This window comes from Stigmatopora argus, chromosome 7 (assembly GCF_051989625.1).
Source record: "Stigmatopora argus isolate UIUO_Sarg chromosome 7, RoL_Sarg_1.0, whole genome shotgun sequence".
NCBI classification, from domain to species: domain Eukaryota; kingdom Metazoa; phylum Chordata; class Actinopteri; order Syngnathiformes; family Syngnathidae; genus Stigmatopora; species Stigmatopora argus.
The window spans coordinates 5,030,119-5,057,999 of record NC_135393.1 but is presented as its reverse complement, the minus strand read 5'-3'; the positions used below and the strand labels follow the sequence as shown (position 1 = coordinate 5,057,999).

Here is a 27,881-nt window from a genome sequence, read left to right as displayed (position 1 = left end):
CCACAAAGGCCCACCTGGACTCCCTGGACTCCCAGGCTGCACTCTCCCTCCATGGGCTGTGGGGGGAGTTGCCGGGGGTCCTGGAAGTGGACCCCCAACAAATTCAACTTGTCACAGCCGAGGAAGAGAAAGCCTCACACTTTGATGTGTCCACTCTCACAGGTGGGTCAGATAGAAATACAGTAATACCTTGATATACGAGTGCCCGAACATACAAGGAATTTGAGATACGAGTACATTTCTGAGCAAATATTTCCCTTGAGATACGAGACAAATTTTGAGATACGAGCATACGAGACAGCCAGGTGGCCGAGACGCGAAAGGCCGCTTGTGATTTCAGCGCACTGTCTCTTTCTCACCGCATCTCTCTAGTGCAAAGAGCTCTACGAGCACTGGGCGGAGTGTTGCATTTTTTCCGTGTTTTGTTGCGTTAGTCAGTCCAGAATTAAGGGAAACAGAATGGGTCCAAAGCAAGCTGGTGCAATGAACGGTAGTGCGAAGAAAAGGCGTATGATGACAATCGATATTAAGCACGAAACAACTTGAGTAGTGTAGGTGCGCCTGAGCTGGCTAGCCAATACGTATGGAGAAGGGTACGCGGATGATTCATGTCAGCCCGGGATTAAGCACTCTTGGGCGGGCAGATGTAGCAGAACCGAGCCGTGAAATGACAGCAATCAGGTTAAATCCATCCTAAAACAGCATTTAATGATCAAATACAAATACTGGAGCTCTTTGGACATTAGAACTGAGCCCAGGGAAGTGAATTCCTCGGTAAAATGTCGCGATGATGTCGCGATAAGGCAAAAAAACGTCTATATACGACCATGATGGATTTAACCTGATTGCTGTCATTTCACGGCTCGGTTCTGCTACATCTGCCCGCCCAAGAGTGCTTATTCCCGGGCTGACATGCCCGCCCAAGAGTGCTTATTCCCGGGCTGCCATTGACGGTAGACTAATAAATTGAGAGTGATGAGCGGCACAGGGAAATGAATCATTGATTTTTACTATAATTTGGACAACGCCGGCGGCGGGCCGGATTAAAAATCCTAACGGGCCGTATATGGCCCACGGGCCGAGGTTGAAAAACTTGTACACACACGATTCGGGGGCGGGGCGAGCGCGCGAATCCCGTTTCGGCGAAACCTCCGTCCGGCCGAACCTCCATCCGGCCGAACCTCCGTTCGGCCGTACCTCCGTTCGGCCGAATGACCGTTCGGTGGAATGTCCATTCGGCGACCTGTCCATCTGTCAAACGTCCGTCGGCGAAACGTCTTTAGGCGAATCATCCGGCCACGATGGAGGTACTCTGATGATCTGTCAAACGTCCGTCGGCGAAACGTCTTTAGGCGAATCATCCGGCCACAATGGAGAAGCAGGAAGTTCGCCTTGTAAGATGCGGTGGACTACATTAACCTCTTTGCCTTGGTTATTGCACAAGAAGTTTTAAATGTAGTATAACGTAAGATCAAAACTTTTTTTCAAGTGTGTGTATAGGAATCTAAATTCATTTCAATTAAATTTAAAGCTTGTGTTATGTTACGAGTGCATCCGTCAAATCTCTTTCTCTCTAATCCGCGAACCCCGCGTTGTACAGACTAATGTCTCATTTTATTATTAAACATTATAACCACTAGTTATTTGTCACTCTGTTAGTAGATGGTGAATTACAACCAATCAAATTATTGTAATATCCTGTTTTTTGGTGTTTTTTTCAGAGGGTGAGAATGAATGAATTTGTATTTAGTTCCTTTCTATGGGAAATGTTGATTTGAGATACGAGTAAATCGACATATGAGCTCGGTCACATTAAGCTTGTATCTCAAGGTATGACTGTATATATCCAAATGATTGTTTTGAATACAAGATAAAATCTGTTTATCTTACGGTTTGACAAATTACAGCTTTCAAAATGTTTCTTTGTAGTTTAGTTTTATTTCAAGGACTTTTCTTGCACATATAATTAATTCCACATCTGTTTATATTTTATTGTCAAAGCACAGAATGCATATTCACATCCACCTTAACTTATACACCTCCTCTGCTCAGACCTCTGTGCAGATCTGCCAGAATTAGAGATAGTCAGCCTCTTGTCAGAAGGTCAGCCAAACTACACTCTCCGAGCAGACTGCGTATTCGGCTACGACAATGACGACTGGCTGCACACTCCTATGCTGCAGCCAGAGGTCGTCCTGGGCCTCACTCACCAGCAAATTGAAGAGACTTTCAAGTACTTCTGTGAGTGTATTTTCTTCTTCTTGACATTGCTCCCATAATGATTCTACCAATACGTGGCTACACTTTTTTTCTGTCTCGGGTTAAGATTGCGCTTTTTCCCCGACGACCTCTCTTCCACACATTGGCACTGCAGTGACCCACACAGATCAACAAATGTCACCAAGCTGATTAACCTTCTGTCACTTGGCTTCCTAAACAGTTTACACTATAGCTCTGCAGGGAGAATAGTCAGCAGCACTTATTGACACATTGATGATATTTTGATATGTACTGTAAAACATGTGTTCATGCATTGATAGAATGATGAGATTTTTAGTGTTTTTTTTTGTAGTGGCATTTTATGGTGTAAACAATTTAAATCTCAAATTCATGCTATCATTTTACTTTTGTATAATAGTGTAATCTATCTCATGCCTACAGTATACATGTGCTAAATGTTAAACTCGGTATGCTGCTATTTGAGTGAGATTTTTTTGTCCCGTAAAAAAAAACTCCTTCACAGTCCGCTCACAGTCTATTCATCAATTAAAAAAAGTCTCAAGGTGGAGGACTTGAACGCCTCTACAATAAAATTGGACCCTGAATACACAAAGAAATTTGCAATAATGAAAATTCATCATTCTTTACATGGACAATATCATTAAAGCTAAATCAGCCTATTATTTTGCTCCCATTTAAGCCTATCTAAAATTAAATTCTCTTTCGTCAATTATTATTATTAAATCACCTGACTCTCGCAACATTGCTTTTCCACCGATTTCTGTGAATCAATCCGGTCCAATCTTTTTTTTTTTTGCTAGACCACCTTGTCACTTTCTGGTTCACCCTGAATTCTCTTGGCCTCAAAGCTTCATTTGATACCATTTCTCACAGCAGTGTTATGACTGACTTTTTTCCATTGTTCCCACCCACACACCTCCTGTATAGTTCACCTTCTGTCAATCTGGCTGCACCCAATTTGATAAGTCGGTTCCAACCATTCCAAATTTCTCCCCCTCCCTGGGGTGTGTCCAGGGCTCCATACTGGCGCCACTACATTCTCCCGCTCTATTACAATGTTCATAAACATAACATCCATTTTCACTTACACGGATGACACCAAGGTCTAAATCTCTTAAAAAACAGCCTTCTCTCTCCCACTATCCTTTCTAACCCTCTTTTTACAAGTCATAATTTCACGTCTCATCAAAATTTCTACTACTCAATAGCTCTAAAACACAAGACCTTCCAGTTGCCACCTGCCTCACGCTAACAAATTGTAATAATTTCTCTATTTCTATCAACAATGTTCCCATCGCTCCATCCCTTCAGGATAAGAGTCTTGTGCCCCTCGATAGCACCTTTTCCTTCCGTTCCATTTGTGATGACATCTGGTTAGCGTACTGTCATCAACGCAATATTGCTCGTTCCGGAAATTCTCTTGTAATATGAAACGGAGGAAATTATTAAAGTTAGGGGTAATAAGGTCAAAGTTAACTTGATCATGAATTAGACAATTTACCTCAAATTTGCAGGGTAGGTTATATGATAAGAGGAAAAGTGAGAGGATTTTGGAACATCACAGCATAGTAAAAGTAAAATGGCTTTAATTTGGGTGCTTAGACAGAAGTCTACTCACGCCAAGTGCTCCTCATTTTTAATATATTGACATCGAGAAAGTACTTATACTTTGAAATATATTTTGGCAACAAAATAAAGCAAAACCAAAAGCCGTGTAGTGGCTGCCTCCATTTTGAAACTCTTGCTGACCCTTTGTTTGGAATGATGGAATCTCATTAGCTTTATGTGCCTGCGTCCTCATAATGCTAGTTAGGTTGTACTAGAGTAATGCTAAGACACACATTCCTAAGTAGAGCAGGACAGACTAACCTTCTAACTTGAAGTGTTTGGCTATTTGTCAGTTAACATATGGTGTTGTTTGGTTTCTGTGAAACACTCTGTTACGTCTTCAACACTGCCAACGTTTAGGATGAGCGCTGATTAGGATTACCGTATTTCATCAAATAGATGCCTTCATGCTTCACTAATTGGAGTACAAAAATGGTTACAATTGTCATTACTGCTGTTCATGAAATTATACAATACAATGGTTATTGTCAAACATTCAGGAAGATTTGTGATGTTAAAAGATTCTGCTGAGTCTTGCGTGATACGTTTGACATGGAGGATTCACTTATATGTGTGAAACATGATTCAGGTGGTTCATATTTCAAAAAGTGCACTCTCTGACTTAACATAAGGGTCGAGTACAGATAGGAAAAATTCAGTCAGGTGACAAATGGTTTTTCATGCCTACCAAGACAGCACAAGACTGTAATGGAAAGACAGTTATATTGAAATAGTTACTGAACAAACACGAAGGTTTGCCGGCTACTATTACCTTTATTAATATATACATGGTGACGGCCCAGAGAAAAGTGGTTAGCAAGTCTGCCGCACAATTCTGATATTGAGGGGTTCCTACTTTTCTGTTTAGCGTTTGCATGTTCTCCCTAGACCTGCATAGGTTTCCTTCCACATCCCAAAAACATGCATAGTAGGCTGGTTGAACACTCTAAATTGCCCTAGGTATGAGTGTGAGCGTGACTGATTGCCCATCACCTTGTGCCCTGCGATTGGCTGGCAGCCACGTCCAAAAATTGGTGGAAGGCTGTCCACATTCTGGCAATTCGTCTTCACCTACAAAGAACACTAAGGCAGATGTGTCGGTGTATTTTACTTTGTGAAAAGAACATGGATTAAAGAAAGATTGCAGCAAAAGCAAAACAAAACAAAAATTCCCATGAAACATTTTAGTCTTTCACTTCAATGGGCTCTTGCTCTTGTTGCCATTTAAAATTTCTAATCTGCAAAAATTCATTTATAGCTGCTGTTTTTATCTCATCTCATTTCATTTTTTGAACCGCTTTATCTTCACTAGGGTCGTGGGGGGTGCTGGAGCCTATCCCAGCTGACTTTAGGCCAGAGGCGGGGGATATCCTGAATTGGTGGGGCAGCCAATCGCAGGACACAAGGAGACAAACAACCATTCACGCTCACACTCATACCTAGGGGCTATTTAGAGTGTCCAATCAGCCTACCATGCATGTCTTTGGAATGTGGGAGGAAACCGGAGTTCCCGGAGAAAACCCACGCAGAACATGCAAACTCCACACAGGTGGACCGACCTGGATTTGAACCCAGGTCTCCCAGTGTGAGGCCGACGCGCTAACCACCGTCCGGGCCGCCCATCTTGAAGTCTCTTTTTATATTAGTTAATCTCAATTTTTATCTTAAAATATTTTTATGGATCAAAAACTGCAGAACATTTCCTTCCACCAAAATTAAAATATGAACAGATTTCATTCGCTTTCTATCTAAATTGATCAGTCCAATGCAAACTGAGTGGGTGTGGCTTTCTTTGCAGCAATCTTACGTAGTGCCCTCTCTCTATCATGGCATGAAGTCTGTTTAGAGAATCAGAGCAGCCATTGAGATGGGTGGAACCTACCATCTAGTGTTTCAGGGGTGGATGCTCATATTGCCGCATGATGATTAACGTACCGGCATATTCACTCATCAAATTTTGAGCCATTATGAGATATGACACAAATCTCATAAGAAGGTGATTACTCCAGTGGGATTGACAGACCTTTTCTATCTTGTGGATAAGACGTTGCTTCATCCATGACCCCTCCTCTACTTTCTCCCGCCTGTACTTGCCCGTTATTCCAACGTGGCCAGGTGGACGTAGGCAGGAATGACGACAGATGGGCCTTACAGACTGACAGATTACGCATTAGTACAAGAAGCTCTGAGTCTTTGCCACAAACAAACTCAGGTGTGTATTCCCTCATTGAGAAGGGGATTTTGTTTTTTCCTTGCACATGAGGTACCAGCATGATGCTGGGGAGACGACCAACCTGCACGAGGAACTAACAGTAGAATCAGGACGATTTGACTGATGGACGGCAAGAGTGAGGGTAGTTTTTCTGTGGTTACCATGGAGGTATGGAGCTCCTCTGCATCCGAGGAGGAGGAAGAAGAAGGGAACATTGTTGGAATGCCACTAGAGGACAAAACATGCCATAACAGCAACAACAACAATAACAACAATAATAATAACAACCTTTGCCGGGAGGTCAAGCAAGGTGAGATGACATATGATGGAATATAGATTTGGAATTTGTTGGCAGAGGCACTTAAGTTGTTCGGGGCCTGTATAGTGGAGTTAATTTTCTCGCTGCTGAGGTATGTGTTATCTAACAGCTTTAATTATTTGTAGTATGTGCTGCAGATTGCATGCTGGGATGTCATGTATGAGAGGGTCTGCAATGGTTTAAAGTTAGAAAAGAATTGTTTTCAGGTCTCTGCTTAAAGTGCCTGTGTATGTAGATTAAATTTTTCCAGTGAAGGTCATTGAATGTTTGCCCGAATAACATAGCTATATTTTACCTGTGTAGTATTGTGGTGCATTCTTTGTGTGAAGGTCATTGTTCTAGAAATAGAAATATGATAATTTATTATTTCATAATAATAACAATAATAATGATATGATTAGTCTTTTTAGATGGTTTTTTCAGATTATTATAGTTGGGATTAAAGGGGATTTTCCAAGTCAATTCGAAAGTAATAAAATATTGAAGCAGGACCCCTCTTATGTTACAATTTGAATGAACTGCAGTGGGGGCAATTTGTGTGCTGCTGCCCTAGATTCTCATCCAGTGGTGACAGAGCTCTTAGATTTGAACTCTTTCATATAAATTCTCATGTAAAGTTATAACGAATTTTACCTCAAACTGTTTAATCTGGCTCAGTTGCACATTTTAATATGATTAGCCAGTATCAGTATAAGCAATGGTAACATTAGTGGTGCATCCCCTCTATTTACCCTCTATATGAATCACTCTCTAAATTAGCATATGTCTGGCATCATACTCAGCACTACTTTACTGGAACATCAGAAAACAAGACAATGATTGTACAATTCATTTCTCTGATGCATATTTTAGTGCATTTACTGGTTTAGAAACTTAATTATGCTAACGTTATTTTTAATATTGCTCAAATTAAGAAACTTGTGTAATAATGCCTTCCAGTCTTGCCAAGATTCCAGATTACTTCAAGAGACAATAATAGGAACTGGAACAATGTGAATCTTAATCTCTGAGTTTATCCTTGCCCGTCTGATCCCTGCATTCCCAACAGACGTCATAAGTATCATCTAAGTCAACAATGCTCATCCAGAGGAGAACAGTACTGTATTTGGCATTTGTTTTATGTAGCTTCCCTTCGTCTTCATTGCACCATGTGGATGGGAAATGAAAAACCTTTTGGGAAATAAATGGATCGTCAAATGCCAACATGGGTGCAGTGGAGATACAAAAATATTATTAATAGTAATATTATATCTACTTAAACCATAAATGTTTCCTTTTTATTCAAATGTTTTCAATTGGTGGCACGTTCGCCTCACAGTTCTGAGATCAAGCGTTCAAGCCCGGTGGGTTACAACCTTGCTGTGTGGATTTTGCATGTTTTCTCCAGGTACTTAGGTTTCCTCCTACATTGGGTTGAACACTCTAAATTACCCCTAGGTATGAGTGTGAATGGTTGTCCATCTCCTCATGCCCTGCAATTAGCTGGCAACCAATTCAGGGTATCCCATGCTTGCTGTATAGAGTTGACTGGGATAGGCTCCAGGATCACCCTAGACCCCTTGTGAGGATAAGCAATATGTGTACAGTTCTTGCTTTACTTAAAATTCACTCGAGTAGAATTGCTAGTTTTAGGGTGTTAAATTGCCGTAATACTCTATTTTTTTTTAAATGGTTCAGATAATGAATGAATTGTTCCTGTAAATTTCTTTAGGACAGGGGTGGGCAAACTATTCTAGTGGGTGCGGGTTTTCGTTCCAACCTATAAGAGGAAACCTTTCCACCAATCTGGAATCTTAGAAGTGCAATCACTGGATTGCAGTCAGGTGCTTCTTGTTTCAGCAGAAACCTCATTGGTTAAACTGTTTGTGTTGGATCGGTTGGAACAAACACCTGCACCCACAGTGGCCCTCGAGGACCGGTTTGCCAACCTTTGCTGTAGATGTGTTAGATTTACTACTCTTAAGCAATGTCTGGCCATTTAAATTAGTTTTTCTATTTTCTATTTTGGTTTCATTCTAACACACCTAGAAATTGCATCCTGGCCCTATTTATTCATCTTCTATACCGTGTATCCTCATGGGGCGCAGTGGGTGCTGAAGCCAATCCCAGCCAACCATGGGCAGCAGGCGTCGGACACCCTGAATGGTTCCAGCCAATCGCATGGCACAATGAAAGCGACAATAACTTGCACTCACAGTCCCACTGCTATATATATATATATATATATATATATATATATATATATATATATATATATATATATATATATATGTATATATATGTGTATATATATGTATATATACATACACACACACATATATATATATATATATATGTATATACATATATATACATATATATACATATATATATACATATACATATATATACATATATATATATATATATATATATATATATATATATATATATACATATATATACAGACATTTACACACGCACACACGTACACACATACACGCATCCACGCTTACACACATTTACACACACTTATACACTTATGAAAATATGCACGTATACACATACACATATACACGTATACACATATACACATATACACGTATACACGTATACACATACTGTCCCGTACAGTTTATTCTTGGGAGTCTCTCTCAATGAGCTATATCAGTATCCAGGAGAACCAGGTCTTTAGAAGTTTCTTATCTCGGCTAAAAAGGATCAAGCTAAGAGGATCACTATCTGACTGAACACATGGAGTTGTTATGGTCCAATCTATGGTCAGTTATTTTTCTATTGATGTGAAGAAGTCCATTTTAAAAACAGTGAAGGTTATTTATTTCTGGAACATGTTATAAAGCGATTATATATACACTCTTGGGTATTATGTAGCAGAGTTCTTTCATTATAAGTCCATGTTATAAATATCAGGGTAAATTTACCAGGTTATATTAGAAGTTATGACATTTCACCAGCGGCGGTCCGTGAATTTTCTAGCGACGCCTTCAACGAATCAATCCAACCCTCAAAAACTATTTTATGGCTATAAAACCTTTACTGCCGCTACAGCTTGCTACACATAAAAAATACAATTGAAATATTATTTAGAAATATAGCCATATTTTACTCACCAAAAATCATTTTTACCTGTACACAATATCCATCCTCCTTTCTTTCCTCCTTCTTTTCTATTGCCATCGAAGCTAATGCTGAAAGTCGAGCCTATCCTGTTGTATTTCTGGCAAACGTTTTTATTCGATTTAGTGCTGAAAATGTTCGTTCCCGGTTGTGACACGCTTGCTGGCTTTGGAGTTGTCCGACCTTTCTTAATCATGTCCAGCTTTTTTTTCTTGAAAAGTCCGTCTTGAAAATGGCTTTGACAGTAAATCTGCAAACAAATCCATTTCTTCTCCTCCTTCAGCCATTGCAGGTTGACAAAATCGCTATTAAATCAACACAACAATATATTTGCTTGTGCAGCTCGCTCCAGATACAGTTTGGTAGATCTGGCTAGTCCGCTCTATCACTAGCCAATCATAGTTGGTGAAAGCGATGACGTATCCCTACGCCTGCGAGAAGGAAATGACGTATCCCTACGCCTGCGAGAAGGCCTTGGTGTCACCAAATCGAATTCTGATTGGTTAAAGCAACAGTCTTATTGACGCTTGTTTAATGCAGAAGAGCCTGCAGAACTGATTGTGAAGGCCTTGAGGCAGATTTCTGACCCTGGCAACAAATAATGGCTGAAATGTGATTGGTTAAATGCTTCAATATGAAAACACACTGGAAGCAGTGCAACCAGGGGGGAAAGCAATGAAAGGAAGCTAACAGACAATTTGGAATTATTGAATAAGTATTCATGGATAAAATATAATTAACATCAGTCTGTGATTCAGATATTTCTTAGGCCAGCAGAGAAGCCCTTGAAGGCCCTGACGGCACACCACTGCATTTCACTGTGTAAAGTGTGCACTGTACACATGTCCTTTGGAATGTATGCTCTTTCTCAGAAAGCTGATTACATCAGGGGTACCTGACTTTGCGCGAGGGTTCAGTTACATGTAAAGCAAGATTTTTATGGACTTGGTGAAGATCCCTCTTGACATAAGTACTACACAATATATGAAGCGGCGGTGTTGCATGAAAATCGCCTGAAAAAATGTTTAACTCTGTTTTTTCATCTTCAATGCAGAATTATTTTCTTTTGGCTTGAGGCATAGGCAGATATGCTTGATTTTCAAGATAAAACTCAAGATAAAAGACTCTTATCATTAATAAACTATATTTTATTTGGTTTCTGTGCGGCCGGGTGCCAATTGTTTCACTCCATTGACTGGCTTATGGGTGGGTGAAGGGGAATCATTATGAGTTGTAATGTGCATAGATGTAGTAGATATGGATTTCATCTTTAATTTCTGAACTTTCTTTGCCTTTCTTCCTCTCAGTACTGTGCTCAGACAGAGTTGGCCAGGTCACCAAGACATATCATGATATTAAGGCAGTCACGCACCTGTTAGAGGAGGTAAGACACACACACAACTACACACACAATTAATTCAATAAAAAAAACAATTAATTTATATATTTATTACCTATTTATTTATGTCTAAAATGTATTTTCCTGTGTTCTCACCCTCTTGCTACTGTGACAGTGAAATTTCCCGAATACGGGATGAATAAAGTTATCAAATCTAAGAAAAGATGATTATATCCTTAGATAATTGTATTCCTACTACTTTAAATACCACTACAATTCTTTTGAGTTGAATTAAATTCATGTCAAAAAGGGCACATGTTGTGCTATATGGTCATGTTGGTATGAATGTAATCTTTTTCAGAAAGAACGCGATCTTGAGTTAGCAGCACGGATTGGTCAGTCGCTCCTGAAACAAAACCAAGAACTGACAAGCCGAAATGGATCACTGGATGAACAGCTAGAAACCGCAAAGGAGGAGGTACAACCAAACTTAACATTTTTAAATCCCACTTAAGTTATGAGCCCAACTCGAGCTCCTGTGGCTTAATTTTCAGATTGCTCAACTGCGTCATGAGCTTTCAATGAGAGATGACCTCCTTCAATTCTACGCAAGCACAGAGGAAATTGAAAATGCTGAATCGCACACACCGTGAGTAACACACACATTGAGAGAGACATGCTTGACAATGAACAATGTGCTGTGTATTCATAAGGAATACATTTTTTGGGTAGAAAAGTGCTTTGGAGTTTTGGAACATTCATAGAAAACCTACTAATCTGATTATTGGTCAGCACAGCATTTTCCAATGTTATAGATTTCAGCGTTTTATACTATTTCATTGATAATAAATTCAAAATAGCCATGCTGTTCTCTTTGACTTCTTAAAAACTAGTTACTCATCAATTTTGTGTTTTTTAAAAAGGTATGAGGCAATTACGTGTATCTTAGTCAGCCATCATAACAAATCTCTGAGAATACCTGATACAGATCTGCTAAATAAAACAAAAAATTAAACTTGTATTGCAGGTTACATGGATGTTGGTTATTTTTGCACTTTCTGTCCACATGTACAATGACATTCTTTACAAAAAGTGTTTTGTACGCCTGGTTTCACTTTCATGCCAATCAATTTTGTGAAAGCACGCAGTACTTTTCCCAATTTAATCATCACATGTGACAACTGTAATATATTACTATTTCCAATGTGTAAAAAAAATCTCCCCCTTTTTTTATAGAATTAAAATAAATGAATCAACCAGTTCCCTCAACAATTTTGTCCACTATGACTTCATGCAGCAGAAACTGAAATGTTTAGAGGATGAGAACCGCAAACTTCGACTGGAGGTACTGTAACACTTCTTGAGTGGTCACTATAAAATAGTTTTTTTCTTTCCCGTTGTGGCAATAATTCATATGCTGCCATTTGAAAATGTTATGTAAATCAATGTCACACTAGCATGGTGCAAAGTTTAGTCCATGATTGGTATAAATTGAGTCCTAGAAATAATGAGGATGCACCATTTGTGTAGGCAAATGAGCTCTGCACGGAGACAACAAACTATGAGGAACAAGAGCAGGAATTGATGATGGTTTGCGTGGAGGAGCTATGTAAGTCATTCGCCAACACTGCAATCACAACATTGTGACCGCATTATTCATAATGTTATATTCACATGCCGTAATGGGATTTGTGCAATTTCAGCTTCTGTCAACAAGCAAGTTGTCGACCTATCAGACGAGCTAGCCCGCAAAGTGGAAGACTCGTTTCGGCAGCAAGAGGAAATTAGCTCACTTCTTGCTCAGATTGTTGACTTACAGGCACGCTGCAAACGTGTGAGTAAAAATGTTGAAACTCAAACTAAAGTAGAGACAATAAATACTTTTCTTCCATAAATTGTACTGTGTAGTGGAAAAACCTTTAAGTACTTCTTATGGTCTCTTTAGCTAACAAACGAGAACGAGGAGCTGAATCAACACTTGAGCGCCTCCCGTGAGAATAATCTGATACTCGAGTCAGAGGCAAGAAATTTACTTGAATTGTTACATTCAATCTTCCTGTGGTGTTTTTAAGTATAATCATAAATGTGCACAAATTTCTTTGTCGCCAGTGAGTGACATTACCTCGACATTTACATTTCCAACAGCTCAGGGACCTTCGGGACAAGTACACTCAGTGTGAGGACATGCTTCATGAAGCCCGGGAGGATATTAAAAATCTGCGCAATAAGAGTCTGCCCAACAGCACGGTGCAGCGCTACACTGCTCTAGCCTCTGTTCTTCCCATGGACAGCTTGGCAGCAGAGATAGAGGGAACTTTCCGTAAAGGCTTGGACACTCCAGCGTTATCAAATTACAAGTAAGTATTGGATTGGATTGGATAACTTTATTCATCCCGTATTCGAGAAATTTCATTGTGACAGTAGCAAGAAAAAGGCATAGTTACAAGTTAGACAGTACAGTCGCAAAGGCTGCAGAACAACAAAGCAAAAGCACAAAGTACAAAGCAAATCAAAGTAAATGGGATCATTAAGAATCACCAAATCAAATCATTAAGACAGAAAAGCAGCAAAAACACAAAACGAGCATGAGTGGACGGAGCTACCGCCACTGGCTGCCACTTGAACGGCGCCATTTTGGTTGCGGTTTACTTTACAGGATTGAAGCCAAAGGTGTGAGGATGTATGCCAGGACTGTCCAAACTTTATTCTCTGAGGGCCACTTTCAGAAAATCGGAATATGTGAGGAACACTTTAAATCTGTCCACTTTCATTTGTTGAACAAAGAATCTGAATCATATAATTAAAACGTTTTTGTAAATATATTTTTTAAATACATTTTTTTAATCGTTCAATCGCTGACAGCCCCCCAACCAAAATTAGAATAGACATTTATCGTCATCAGTGGTAATGAAAAATTAGCACTCAAATTCAGCCTTCACAATTTAAATGAATTTGCCAATGGCAGTGAATGAGTTGAGGGCTAAAGCAACAAAAAAGTAGAGGTTGTAGAAGATGTTATTTTTTGTGTGCTGAAAGAAACAGCGGCGGCCCAGCGGCTTGACTGGTTAACGCATTGGCCTCACAGCTTTGGGGTCCTGGGTTCAAATCCAGGTCGGTCCACCAGTGAGGCGTTTGCATGTTCTCCAAGATGGGTGTTTAGAGCAGAAAATGCAATCTGATCCCTCTGATATCCACAACCAGCATCAAACCAAACATTCCTTAAGAACACCCTACCCAGATAATAAAACAAGTCAAGTAAGAAACTTGTTTGCTAACAGAGCGTCGTAAATACACAGGTTTCCTGGCTACAAGCTAAATGATAGATAATTGACCTACCTACAAGTACAAATTATTTTACAGTAATGAAAGAATACATGTAATTATAAGATTTTTTTCTCTTCTAGGCATAAAAGGGCATGATTTTTTTTCAAAACAGTTTGATTTTTAAAAATTTAAATAATACAAGTTGGGTCACTTTTATTTACATAGTCAATTGGGTGCTATTTCAAGAAAATTACACTGAGATTTTAAAAGAAAAAAAATCTTTGTCTTTCTTGCAGGACTCACCCAAGGCGTGTATTTGAAACAGTGCGAGTTGTGAACAGGTCTGTAAGGCTGCGTTCTCTGTGCCACTCGCCGGGACTTCCAGGTTCCAGCCCGGTTTCAGTCCAGTCTAGCAGTAACAGCACGCCTCGTACTAGTTACTACGGCTCTGATAACGCCAGTTTCAACCTGGAGGACAAGTCCAGCGCCAGTCCAGCCCAGAGAGACAATTTCAGGTGTCTGCAAGGGAACGTGAATACAGTGTTACTTCTACTTATGAAATTAATTGGTTCCAGAAGTTTTTTTTGTAGCTTGGGTTTTTCATAAGTAGTACCTTGAGATACAAGCTTAATGCGTTCCGGGACCGAGCACATATGTCAATCAACTCCTATCTCAAATCAATTTATCCCATAGAAATGAACTAAATACAAATTAATCCGTTCCCACCCTCTGAAAAACACCAAAAACAGGATATTACAATGAAAGAACAGCTTTTTATTTGTTTTAATTCACCACCTAGTCAGAAAGTAAACATCACTTATCTAGTGGGTATGATCTTCAATACTAAAATGTGACATTACTCAGTACAGATTTAGCGCAGACATAACATAAACATCAAATTTAACTTACATGAATTTAGATTACTATACACACACTTAAAAATAAGTTTTATTCTTACGTTACACTAAATTCAAACCTTGTGCGATTAGCGAGGCAGATATGTTAATGTATTACACAGCGGCTTTCGAATGGAAACTTCATGATTCTCCTTGCCTCAGAACCGAGTGTTTGTTTCGTCCAGTTCGTTTTTTATAGAGCCAGTGGTTTTGGATACCGAACTCAGGAGAGGGCACTTCAACATCAACTCTCGTAAGCGCTAATTTGGACAACTTTATTTATCTTGAAACAATAATTTACACATTAAGGCCTTTTTTAACCTGAAAATTTTGGATATGAGTAGAGGTATCACTGAACACACTAATTAGTGTCTCTTTTTAACACTGCCTCTTTTTGTCTGTACCATCAGTGGGCCAAAGCGTTTGGGCCAACCAGGCACTCCCGGAGGACAGGACCTCGAAGCGGCCTTGCGGAGCTTGTCAGCCCGCCAGGAGAACCATTTTTCTGAGCGTCCTTTCTTTGATGTGGAGCGCGAGCGGAAATTAAGTGCCTTGGCATCAAACAGCGAGGAGGACGAGCCATCTAGTGGTTTCTTGACACCAAATGACAGCCTGGCCTCCAGCTTGGGCGCATCAAACAGGACCAACTACTCAAATGGAAGCTCTCGCCACTCCTGTGACTCTTCAAGTTCGAGGTCATACCTGCCCGACCGCTTGCAGATTGTAAAACCTCTGGAAGGTAAAGGCTAAATTCTTTTGTTAACACATTCACAGGTGTGTTCTACTGAGCAGATTCACATGGAGAATGTTAATCGTTGTTGGCTTAGTAACTGTTAGACAATTATCTCACATTCAAGTCTCTCATGTCAAAGATATTAAAGTTCACCCACTCTTTCAAGAATGTTTTAAAGAACTTTAACAACGCGGCAGACACATTGTTGTTGTTATTAATAGAGATGAAAGAACAAAGAAAATGCTTACGCTACAACCCCAAATTAAAATCAATAACTACCCTAATTAGCTCATGTATGTATAATGCTTAAATGGTATATAGGTGCAAAATTCATTCAATCATTTTCAGGACTGCTGTAGCCTATCCCAGCTGACTTTGGGTAAAAGATTGACTGACTGCACTGTAAACTGCTCAGTTAGTCATAGGGCACACACAAAGACAGACAACCATTTGGATCAACAATCACACCACCACTGAGCGAGACTCGATCCCAAGCTGCGAAGTCAGGCATGTGAACAACTACACTAAGGGTCCTTGAAGGCACCTATCCAGTCTGTTTTACAGATCTCCCTTCTTCAACACAGCTGAATCAAATAACCAGGATTTTTCTCAGGCTTCTGCAGAGATTGCTTAAATTAGATTAGAACTTTATTTCATGCCGTATTCGGGAAATTTCTTGGTTGCAGTAGCAAGACAGACACAAGACACACAAGACATTGTAGACCTAGGTAAGAAACTGGAGCCATAAGGTGGGGGCTTCTGCAGACTGAGACTGAGGTTACCACACAGTCTCTCAGTAGACTGGCTAAGTAGATTATTTGATTCAGGTGAGTTTGTGGTGGCAGACATGGAAAACAGACTGGACCGGTGCCATTGAGAAACAGAGTTGGTGACCCCTGCACTACACCATCAGGTGGCTGACTTTGGGCCTGAGGAGGGGGACACTCAGAATTATGTCAACCCAATCACGGGGTATGAGGACATGGACAACCGTTCACGCTCACACTCATACCTAGGGGCAATTTAGAGTGTTCAACCAGCCTACCATGCATGTTTTGGGTTGTGTGAGGAAACCGGAGGACCCGGAGAAAACCCATGCAAGCCTGGGGAGAACATGCAAACTCCACACTGTGAGGACTGACCTGTAATCGAACCCTCGACCCCAGAACTTTAAGGCCGACGCGCTAACCATTGATTCACCAGGCCGCCTTACGTCTACATTCATATGTAATGTAAAATTATAACATTTGGGGAATCTGACAAGTGGCATATAGCAAAGCTAAAAAAGGAGTGCTATTTGGCATTTTTGGGCAGTGGAACTCTGGAGGTAAGGATTGAACATGAGATGTTCCTGTTTTTTTTGTTTTAGGTTCGGTAACTCTGCACCAATGGCAGCAGCTGGCCAGACCAAACCTTGGGGGCATCCTCCACCCTCGTCCCGGAGTCCTGACAAAAGACTTCAGGGAGCTTGAAGTGGATATTCAGCATGTGTATAGTTTGAACGACCTGGAAGAGGACGAACCTGACATGTCGCTACTTTCAGATGCTCACAGCATGGGTAGGACAGCTATTCCTGTTTACAAATATTCGTAATGAAATTCAGCCCGCACTATATTTTGTCCATCTTTTGCATGTCTTCTATAAAGTAGAGGACAGTCAGAATGGATTTCAGTTGGATTTGACTGAGTGCCAAATCAAAATTGAGATACTGTGTTAAAAAAAGGGCTTTTAATACTTGGTCTTCTTGGTCCAGGGGGAATTTGGATATATAAAAAGCATTACCTAATCATTTTAAAAGCAATAGCAAATTTAAATAATATGAGATTCTAAAACTGTTGATTTTACCGTGCATAAACCCAAGTCACAATACACATTTTTCTGAGATGAGTAACAGAGTATTCTTCTTCGTAATGCTGTTATCGCGAGTGCATGTCTGTATGACATGAATATTATTGTGGTTTTGTTTCCCTTCCCTAAACGCACTGGGTCTTCATCAGGTCCCAACCACCCTCAGACCTCTTCAACTCCCACCACTTCCTTCTGTCAAGTCCCCCAACCAGCCCTCCTCTCTCCCTCATTCCCATTTAGGTAAGAATTGTGGTAGTAGTTTTGAAACTTCCTTTACATATTTGTTTGTTGTATGTGATCCTTACTCCTATGATTCTCTCATAGCTTGAACTTTTTTCTCTCCCAATGTCTAACGCAGGAGTGTTCCGTTCCCTAGTTTTTATAACCCCGTAGTAAATTATGAAAATATCAACAAATATGGCCCCACAAGACGCTTGACTTCAGCCACTTCTGATATTCAAACTTCTGATATTTATGGACCTCATCTCTTAAACCAGTGTTCCCCAACCACTGTGCCGTGGCACACTGGTGTATTCATCAATTGTAATATTCCGAGAGAAAAATCTTAATGTTATGAGATTAAAATCAAACTACTATGAGATTAAAATTGAAATAAGATGAACATTACATCATAGATCGTACTAGTACAAGATTCAAATCATACAATGTTGAAATTTAAGTGTATTTTGTTGCTTATTTTTATGTAACGTGAAAACTGAAGTTGTTTCACGGGCTTCAACTTTTTTATGGTAATTCCGTGACCACAAAACTTCTCTTTGCATAAGGTTAGGAGATTGAAGTAATATTGGGAGTAAAAAAAAATGTCGTATTGCTACGAGATTTAAGTTTTTCTCTTGTTTTTACGTTACGTGAAATGGAAGTTATTTGGTTTCAAGGGCATCAACTTTTGGCGAAGTAAAGTCTATGTGAGCACAACATTGCTTTCCACGCCATATTAGGAGATTTAAGAAATATTCGGAGTAAAAGTCATTAAATTATGAGAATAAAAATGTTTGATTACTTATTTTTACATTACATGAACTGTAAACTGTTTGGGGTCCGCAGACATCAACTTTTGATGACATTAGGTCGGTGTAAAAATTTGGGAAGATTTTGGAATAGTTTTTGGGGTTTATACGATTCATGTTTATAAAACTTTGATGAGAACGACTTGATATTGTTAATACAGGTTATATAGTTTTAAATTAGAAGATTTTCATCCCGTGGTGTGCCTTGAGATTTTTTCAATGCAAAAAGTGTACCGTAGCTCGAAAAAGGTTGGCAAACACTATCTTAAACACAGTGGCGGTCCATGCATTTTCTAGTAGCGCCTTCAGCTATCGGAATCAATCCAACCCTCAAAAAATATTTTATGGCTATAAAACCTCTACTGCAGCTATAGCTGCGACACAAAAAAATCATCAATAATAACCTCATACAATTGAAATATTATTTAGGAATATAGCCATATTTTACTCACCAAAAATCCTTTTTACCTGTACACAATATCCATCCACCTTTCATTCCTCCTTTTCTATCGCCATCGAAGCTAATGCTGAAAGTCGAGCCTATCCTGTTGTATTTCTGGCAAACGTTTTTATTCAATTTAGTGCTGAAAATGTTCGTTCCCGGTTGTGACAGGCTTGCTGGCTTTGGAGTTGTCCGACCTTTCTTAATGATGTCCAGCTTTTTTTTCTTGAAAAGTCCGTCTTGAAAATGGCTTTGACAGTAAATCTGCAAACATCAATTTATTCTCCTCCTTCAGCCATTGCGGGTTGACAAAACCGCTATTAAATCAACACAATCGGTGTTTTGGTGTCACCAAATCGAATTCTGATTGGTTGAAGCAACAGTATTATTAAATGCTTCAATATGAAAACACACATCTGGAAACAGTGCAACCAGGGGGAAAGCAATGAAAGTAGCCTGACAAACAATTTGGAATTATTCAATAAGTATTCATTCAAAACTGTGAGGCCGATGCACTAACTACTCGACTGCTGATGTGTTCCTGACCCATGTGTCGACTGATTTACCATTTTTATTACATTTATTTTTTTGAATGCAGTACTGCCTGAGGGTTAGAAGGTTAGGAAGTCAATGTTGATTTTCATCTTTGCCTCTTGCATGCAAAGATTATAAGTGGATTATTTGCTCACAGTTGTACATTAAGTGGTGAACCCCGCCCCATTCTTTCTTTTGAACACCTGAACACCTCCTGGGCATGCTCATTTTTAATCATTAATTTTAATACTCAGCAGTTACCCTAGAACCTTAGAATGTGTGGGAGGTGTCAAATTCAAAATGAGAGTATATTTGTCATCACTTTCATTTCTTTAAACATGAAATGTTTAAAAATGTATTCTATTCTAATTTTATCAGAATTATTTTTTTAATACAGCCACTACATAGTATAACTTGGGATGCGTTAACAGTCACTTATTTATGTAGTAACAGACAATCATTCTTGTAATTGTGAAGACAAATGGATTCCCGTTCCCTTAATCTTAACCCTTATGGTGCCCACTACATTGGACAGCGATTCAAACGTTGCTTTTTGTTATTTAAATTGTTCTGTTTTACCCAATTATACAAAATTAATAAAATTGAATTAATAAAATGTATGTAAACAAAACATGAAATATACTCTGGTTATTGCCCCATGAAACAATCTAACAGAGAACATTTTCCCATTGTAATTTACCTATTGACAGCAATAGACATCAGGTTTAAACTGAGAATATTGGTTAGGAATGTACATTTTAGATTGTCGTGATGGCGCCAGATGTCCAACTCATTTTTACTAAGTCAAAATGGATTGGACGTCTAGTGCTGTCAATGACAGCCATTGAGTTAGAGTGGCCTGTAAGATCTGAAAAAAAAATCAACATAATTTCTCCCTCGAAGAGGTTATCCATATTTGATGTTTTTGCTATTTCCAAGTTCCAAAGTCACCCCGTCTAGGTCGGTGATTCTCAGTATGGTGTGGTTGCAGGTACAGTCGTACCTCTACTTAGGAAATTAATTGGTTCCAAGACTTTTTCCCGTAACTTTAAAATTTTGATATGTAGAGGTGTACTATGTATGTGTGTGTGAGAAAATATGTGCCATGTTGCATTTGTACAGTTTTAATTGCTTAATAAGGGGTATTCAAAATAAAATAATGGATAAGGAAATGCATTTACTTTTTGGGGGATCTCGTAACTTTTTCGTATCTCGAGTCACTCATTTGCATATAAAAACGTCGTAACCTGAAACTTTCGTACCTAGAGACATTCGTAAGTAGAGGTATGACTGTAACTATGTTTGACTTGTCACTTTAATAAATAAAATAGAAAATTGTGTTTAAACATATAATTATTTTTCAAGTCATAGTTGGCTGTGATAGGCTACAACACCAAGACCCTGGTGAGGATGGGGAGGGGGGTTTAGGATTAACACGAATATATTTTTTCAAAATGGATTGGACGTCAAAGGCTGCCAATGAAAGCCATTGAGTACCACGTAAAGGTTAAAAATAAAATCGCCCATGCTAGGGTTAACACGGATATAAAGCAACTTTCCATATTCACTTTCCATTTTGTCAGCTCAACTCTGCCAGTTATTACACTGAAAGATTTTCGAGCATCCACTCCAACTTGTTTGGGCACATCTCGTGCCCAGGTGTCACGAAGCATCATGCATAAACAATTGTTTCATAACTGTAACTTTACCATTTTGTTTCATCAACATTGCCCCATAAACCTATGTGTTTTTTCATTACAGTTACTGTCCAATTTCAGTGCTTTCCCATTTAACTCACTTCACTCTTGCTCTTTTGCAGCCATCACTCTATCGGCCTGCCATTTCGTCCGAACTGTGAGCACGGGAACGCTTCCCACGTTTCCGGCCAGCAATGTTTTGGACTCAGAGGCTCCCCCTCCACAAACATAAGCTGGTCATCACCGGGACTCCTTCAGATGCTCGAAAAACGAGGTATCTCTGCCTCGTACTCTGACCGCAACACAGCGCCTGGGTTGACCACCGAAAAGGGCGGGGCCGGGAAAAGAAACGTTTTCAGCTTGAACTTAGTGGAAAAGCTTCAGCGTCTTAGGCTGCACAGAGTCGCCGCCCGAGGCATTACAAGTCGTGATCGAATCGAGGAAATCTGTGCGGTCTCCACCTGATGTTGTGCCCTTTCAAGCCCCCAGACTTTTCCTACTCATTTTCTATTGTCATAAAATTATGCATTCACCCACACGTTCATCTGAAGACAATCGCTTGCTGTGATGCTGCTTACATTGCAGGAATAGCTCCTTTTCCACACAAATAATAGAATTTAAAAAATATGACATCTTTTTTTTATACCATGTACAGGTTATTTTCACTTTTTTAACTTAGTCAAAAAAACTGCAGTTGATGTGAATTGCATGCACTGATTAATTACTCACACAGGCAACTTTCAAATTGCACTGGAAGGCATTCTGCTCTTTCTGTATATTAACTGCTGTATTGAGAAAACACACATCAGATTACTATATTTTTTGGACTAAAAAAAACAAAAGCTGCCATGAAGTAAACGGAAAAAAACAAGAGCAAACATAATATATTATAGTAAAAATAACATGGGGAACATAAATGCTAAATAGATGTCTGCTATATTAACAGATTGAGTTATTTAGATAAATACGCTTAAAAAACACAACATAACTTATTTACTAAATTCTCAATTTCACTCCAAATCACGACCAAATCCTTAAAATATATTTATCTCCATATTAACTTTTAAACAACTCGGTCAACTCTGCAAAAAGAGAACACGCCTAGAGCATCGTTAACATGGAAAAAAATAAGTATTTAAGTGGCAGCTCCAGCCTTGTAGTCCAAAAAATATGGTAACTTGTCTAATTAAATTCAAAAAAGTCGACAAAGATACACTGAAAAGACAAAATAATGATCTGCACTGAACTATGTTTATCTTAGCAGTTTTTATATCGTCAATTTAGCTTGAAAATGCAGAGCTAACTTTGTGCAGATAAAAACCCACCAAAACACTCAAGTTAAAATACATTAATAAATGCCATTTTAGAAAACGCATCCATTGGACATAGTTTTATATCCAATCATTAAATCTAGAAAATTTACTTGGTCGTCAGTAGCAAAAAGGCATAGGGTACTTTAGTGTTAAAAGGGAGTGAAAAGATAAACACTTGAAGTTAGACAAAACACTTTTTATCCGCCCTTTTACTGTGCAATGTCTGTATCCTATGTATATTTCAGTGTGTCATGTATCATCTCTGAATAAAACGTGTTCCCTACTCAACTCAAATATCAAGAATCACTTTTGGAACGTTGCAAAAGAACTTTATTAACCAAGTGGCAAGATTTGCATAAAAGAGCAAAGGCATTATGTCGAGTAAATGGCTCAGCCATCTTTCATTCCACGTTTCGGCGTCCGAAATCCAACCAGCCCTGATAATCGCGCTCCAACAGGCAGTCAGAGTTCACCATCTCTGTGAACACAACATTCCCATAATGACATTAATCGTTGAAGACAACCGCCTTTCGGTTACCTGGCTGAGGGCCATTTTTTTCACGCCCCAAACCCACAACATACCTGAGATGGCTTGCATGATTTGTTTGGTTATAATCACGCGTTGGTCCTCTGAAAGGCGTGCCCATCTCTGGGTACGTGGCGCCAAAGGCTCCTGTCTATCTGCAGAGTTTCTTGCTGCTGGAAGCTGCTCCACTATTTTGCTTCCAGATGCGGCAATGGCAGCACACGCCAGCAAAACCAAACCCAGTGCAAACGCCCCCATCTTGTTCCCTGACATGATCTCTAACCGGGCCTATACTCACTGCCGAGTTACAGCTCGGCATTTATAACACAGAGTGAGAGACAAAAAATGGTCGGACATCAATAAGTGTCCACGGCGGAGGTTTTCCGATCGATTGAAGGATATACGTGAAGGAAATGATACCTTGGTATCTAAACATTGCCGGAGTAATGCTAATCGATTACGCAGGAAAAAGCTTTTTGTGCGGCAATAACAGTAAAGCAAGTCGATCTATTTACTCTTGCAGTTCAATAGTCCAATGGTGTCAAGGTCTTTTTTTGTCGTGGGCCACATAGGGTTAGGTAACATTTACAAAAAACATAGGGTTAGGTAACATTTACAAAAAATAATGATGGCCAGGTCCCTGCACAATTTTGACCCTAACCTGCAATTTTGGGGTCACAAGAAGACAATGTATTTAAATGGACATATTACATTAATAAGTTTTCACTGTATTACTAATTACACCACTTTAGCTGATCATTTGTGCATTATCGCTAGCAACTTGGCATCGTGGGCAACGGACTTTTGGTCGCCGGACTTTTGGTCGCTGGACTTTTGGTCGCCGGACGTTTGGTCGCCGGACGTTTGGTCGCCCAGAAGATTATTGATAATTACCATTTAAAATGGTTGCTCAAATTCCTTAGTTACAAACTGCAAATTATTATTTTGTCATACTTAATGCCCTATTAATTATTAGGCTAAAGAAAAGCTCCAAATTTCCCGTATTTTTATTGTGTTTTGTTGGAGAACTTGTTAAGACCCTGACTGACGTCCCTTCTTAAAGGGACAACGCATGTACATACAAACTCTTATACACTCACACGTCGGCTCAGTGAAACTGCTCATGGCCATTGTTGGCTTTTATTGATCCGTAGACAGTGTTGTTTTACCTTGTTTTGTCGCCGGTCTTTTGGTCGCCCATTGTTTGGGTCCGGGCGACCAAAAGACCGCGACCAATAGTCCGGCGACCAAACGTCCGGTCACGGTGGGCAACTAACAATTTTCGGTAAGTGTTAAAAAAAGAAATTTAAAAAAAAATAACTAAAGCGACTTGTGTCAAGAATACTAATATTTGGTATCTTATTTTCTGAACTGCTTTATCCTCACTAGTGCTGTGGGGGGTGCTGGAGCCTATCCCAGCTGACTTCAGGCCAGACGTGGAAGACGCCCTGAATCGGTGGCCAGCCAATCACAGAGCACAAGGAGACAAACAACCATTCACGCCCACACTCATACCTATGGGCAATTTATAGTATTCAACCATGAATGTCTTTGAAATGTGGAGGGAAACCGGAGTACCCGGAGAAAACCCACGCAGGCCCGGGGAGAACATGGAAACTCCACACAGGTGGACCGACCTGGATTTGAATCCAGGTGCCTCACTGTGAGGCCGACGTGTTAACCACTCACTACTAATATTTGGCATATTATCACAAATGTTTTTATGAATAAATATATAGAAAAAAACATACATTAATGAAATATTAACAAAAAGACAACAAATAAAATTTGAATTAATTTAAAAAATATGATTATGCAGCCCAATTTTCTTCGTAGTATGTAAAAAAAAGACAGTTTGCAAGCATTGCTATTATATAGGGGTCCTTGACGTCTTAAAAACTTTAACTAAAATTGCTTCTCTTCCATTTTTATTGATAGAAAAATCTGCATGAAACATAGTAGGTATATGCCAGGTGTGTATCAGTATCGATCAATGGAGCCCGATATTTTTTTTGTGTCTCGGGGCTGATTAATTATGCTACCATACTTATTTGCAGATATATTGTTGCCGGTAAGTTCCGAATTAGCCAATCCAAGGCCTGCGTGGTCTTCTGTTGTGCTTCTCAATGAGAAGGTTGCAGAGCGAGCTGGGACGGCCATACTTCATTTACATTTACGTTGTTGTTTAACGCTCAGATATTCCCAGTAGAAATTTCTGCTGAAAAAATTGCCCCCTTCTTTTAGTATAGTTGCTTAGAATATTTGTAACAAATAAATATAATGTAAATTTTGCTATTTTAACAAGAAACCTAAAGTCAGTGCCAATGATTCCTTTCTCGGGTCACACAACATGATTTGGTGGGCCAGATCTGGCCCCCGGGACTTAAGTTTGACACCAGTGGAAAAATCTCCTAATGCTTTTGAATCAAAACACAGGCTGTCACGGAGGCATAGAATTCTCACAGTCGCGCATTGGAAGCTTGACAAGTACGAACCCTTTTTTTGCCCTTCCTCATATTTGACCTGTCTACCAAAATCACAGCAAATACTTCAATTTTACTCATCTCATTTCGCCTCAGACATGTCATTTTCGGTTTCTTTTTGGAAACATGATAGTTGTGTGTGAGTTTACTTCTTCCAAAGTCTTTATTGTTAACAGGAAAGCATTTTGCTGCCTTACGGAAAATAAACACACATATAAATGAAAGTTAGGAACTAATTCAAGTTGGAATCTGCAAAAAAATCTTTATCAAAAGTCATTTACACACCCATCCATAAAATCTAATCCATGTCAACAAACAAAAGAAGCTTTTTTCCCCTGACATGTTGCCAAGTGAGAAATGCACGCACACATTTTATCAGGTATTTCCGCCTGCACTACAGCTGTTTTCATTGCTATGTCAACTTTGCTTAATGTCCAATAAAAATTAACTCTTCTCTTAAAGGGCAGATGTCTCTTCACCTTGAGTCATGGATATCATTGCAATTGTCATTACTGCTGGTAAATATGGTGTAATTTTTTCCACATAATGTGCACGTGTAATTGCAACAAACATCATTTGAGAGCACAATCATCAAATGTAATAGGCTATACAGTGGTACCTCGACATAGGAGCACCCCGACATACGAGCAATTCGAGATACGAGTAAAATTTTGAGCAAATAATTATCTCTAGATACGGGACAAATTTTGAGATACGAGAAAGCCAGGTGGCCAAGACATGAGAGGCTGTTTATGATTTTAGCGCACTGTCTTTTTTTGCGGCATCTCTTTCATGTATAATAGATATTTACGAGCACTGGGCGGAGCGTTTTTTTTCCCGTCACTCAGCGCGAATGGCGGAGTGATCGCTAATACGCGGAGTATATATTGTACTTCTCGTTGGCAAGTGGTCGTGCGTTATCCTATTGTGAGGACATTTGTGTGCATCATTTTCGGAATATTTTGAAGGGAATACAAAAGCCCATCGATAGTGAAAGTCAGGGTGGAGGCGGGGCAAATACAGCCAACCCAGCCGGTTTCAAACTTAAATACAAATTTAGAATTAAGTTTAGTGTAAGGTTGGATTAAACTTATTTTTGAGTGTCTGTATCGTAATCCAAGTTCATTTAAATTTGTTTATGTTATGAAACGAGCGTGTTGCCGTGCAAAAAGCGCCCGCCCCCTCTCTTTGTCTCTCTCCTTCTCTCTCCCCCTTCGAAATCTGTATAATTTTAGTACTAGTATTAAACACATTTTAGTAATATTAAACCACTATTTATTTGTTACTTTGTTAATAGATGGCGAGTTAGAAGAAATAAAAAAACATTTCCAATCCAATATCCTGTTTATGGTGTTTTTTCAGAGGGTTGGAACGAATTAATTTGTTTTTAGTTCATTTCAATGGGAAACGTTCGCATGTTGAAAAAGTAGTAGGAATTATTCCTCATTTTCATTTGCTACCATCGTAGTTGCATTACCAAATCTTTCCAACAGGTCAAAGAACAAACAAATCCCATAGAATTTTTTTATTTAATTTTATATCAATTTCTTTTCCTTGAATAATTTAATGTATTTCATTTTATTTTTTTCCATTTTTTATTTCATCAATATGGCGCAAGATTTTAATAATGAAATTAGTTTTTTTTTAATTTTGACACATTACATAATATCATTTTTATGGGCATATAGCACATTTTAATTAGTAAAAAAAATCATTACGGCTGATATGATGTAGTTTTGAAATCATCACAAAAATGACCTAACAATAAGATTTCAAAAGTCATATGAACATTAAATACCTTATTTCTGGATTAATATGTCAAATATAGATCAAAACAATGTTCAACACATTTTATCTCAACTTTATTGGAATGGAGTTTGTATGTATGTATATGTATACATTGAAGTCATTTCTCAGTGTTATATTATTTCAGTTTATATATATATATATATTTTTTTTTAAATTGTCTTAACCAACCAGTCTGACTGTATTTAAAAAAAATACTCTATTTAGGCAAAATAAACTCGATATTTAAATGTATTTGGCTGAGGTTATCAGATGCAACCATTAAGCTGCTCAACTTGATTATCAACCGTCATCAGCTTTTCTGCATGTTTTTCCACAAATTTTCCAAAATGGTTCTGCAGAATTAGAATGCAAATAAGCCCATTTTGACAAGCTCTACTTTCTCCAATCGGGTGTGCCACACCGCAGACATACTTCTCACATTCTTGTTTCGCTTAATGCAACTTTAAAATGTTAAAAATTAGTTGTGTTTCCA

The 27,881-nt window shown here is 39.0% G+C and overlaps 1 protein-coding gene across 4 annotated transcripts; it reads left to right on the top strand.

Moving 5' to 3' along the window:
• The first annotated feature begins 19 nt into the window (after positions 1 to 19).
• hap1 (huntingtin associated protein 1) lies at positions 20 to 22,879 on the top strand. Of its 4 annotated transcripts, XM_077605623.1 has the most exons (15): positions 20 to 162; positions 2,053 to 2,241; positions 10,805 to 10,881; positions 11,198 to 11,314; positions 11,391 to 11,485; positions 12,073 to 12,181; positions 12,367 to 12,445; positions 12,540 to 12,670; positions 12,782 to 12,856; positions 12,982 to 13,193; positions 14,397 to 14,615; positions 15,407 to 15,735; positions 17,099 to 17,287; positions 17,727 to 17,817; positions 21,401 to 22,879. In XM_077605623.1, exons 2-15 carry the CDS (start codon positions 2,175 to 2,177, stop codon positions 21,741 to 21,743), a joined length of 2,133 nt encoding a protein of 710 aa, XP_077461749.1. In that variant the 5' UTR covers positions 20 to 162; positions 2,053 to 2,174; the 3' UTR covers positions 21,744 to 22,879. The 4 variants fall into 4 exon arrangements, with proteins under 4 accessions (XP_077461749.1, XP_077461748.1, XP_077461747.1 ...); XM_077605622.1 differs by lacking the exons at positions 20 to 162; positions 2,053 to 2,241 and adding an exon at positions 5,844 to 6,061; XM_077605621.1 differs by lacking the exons at positions 20 to 162; positions 2,053 to 2,241 and adding an exon at positions 5,953 to 6,371.
• The last annotated feature ends 5,002 nt before the right edge of the window (positions 22,880 to 27,881 follow it).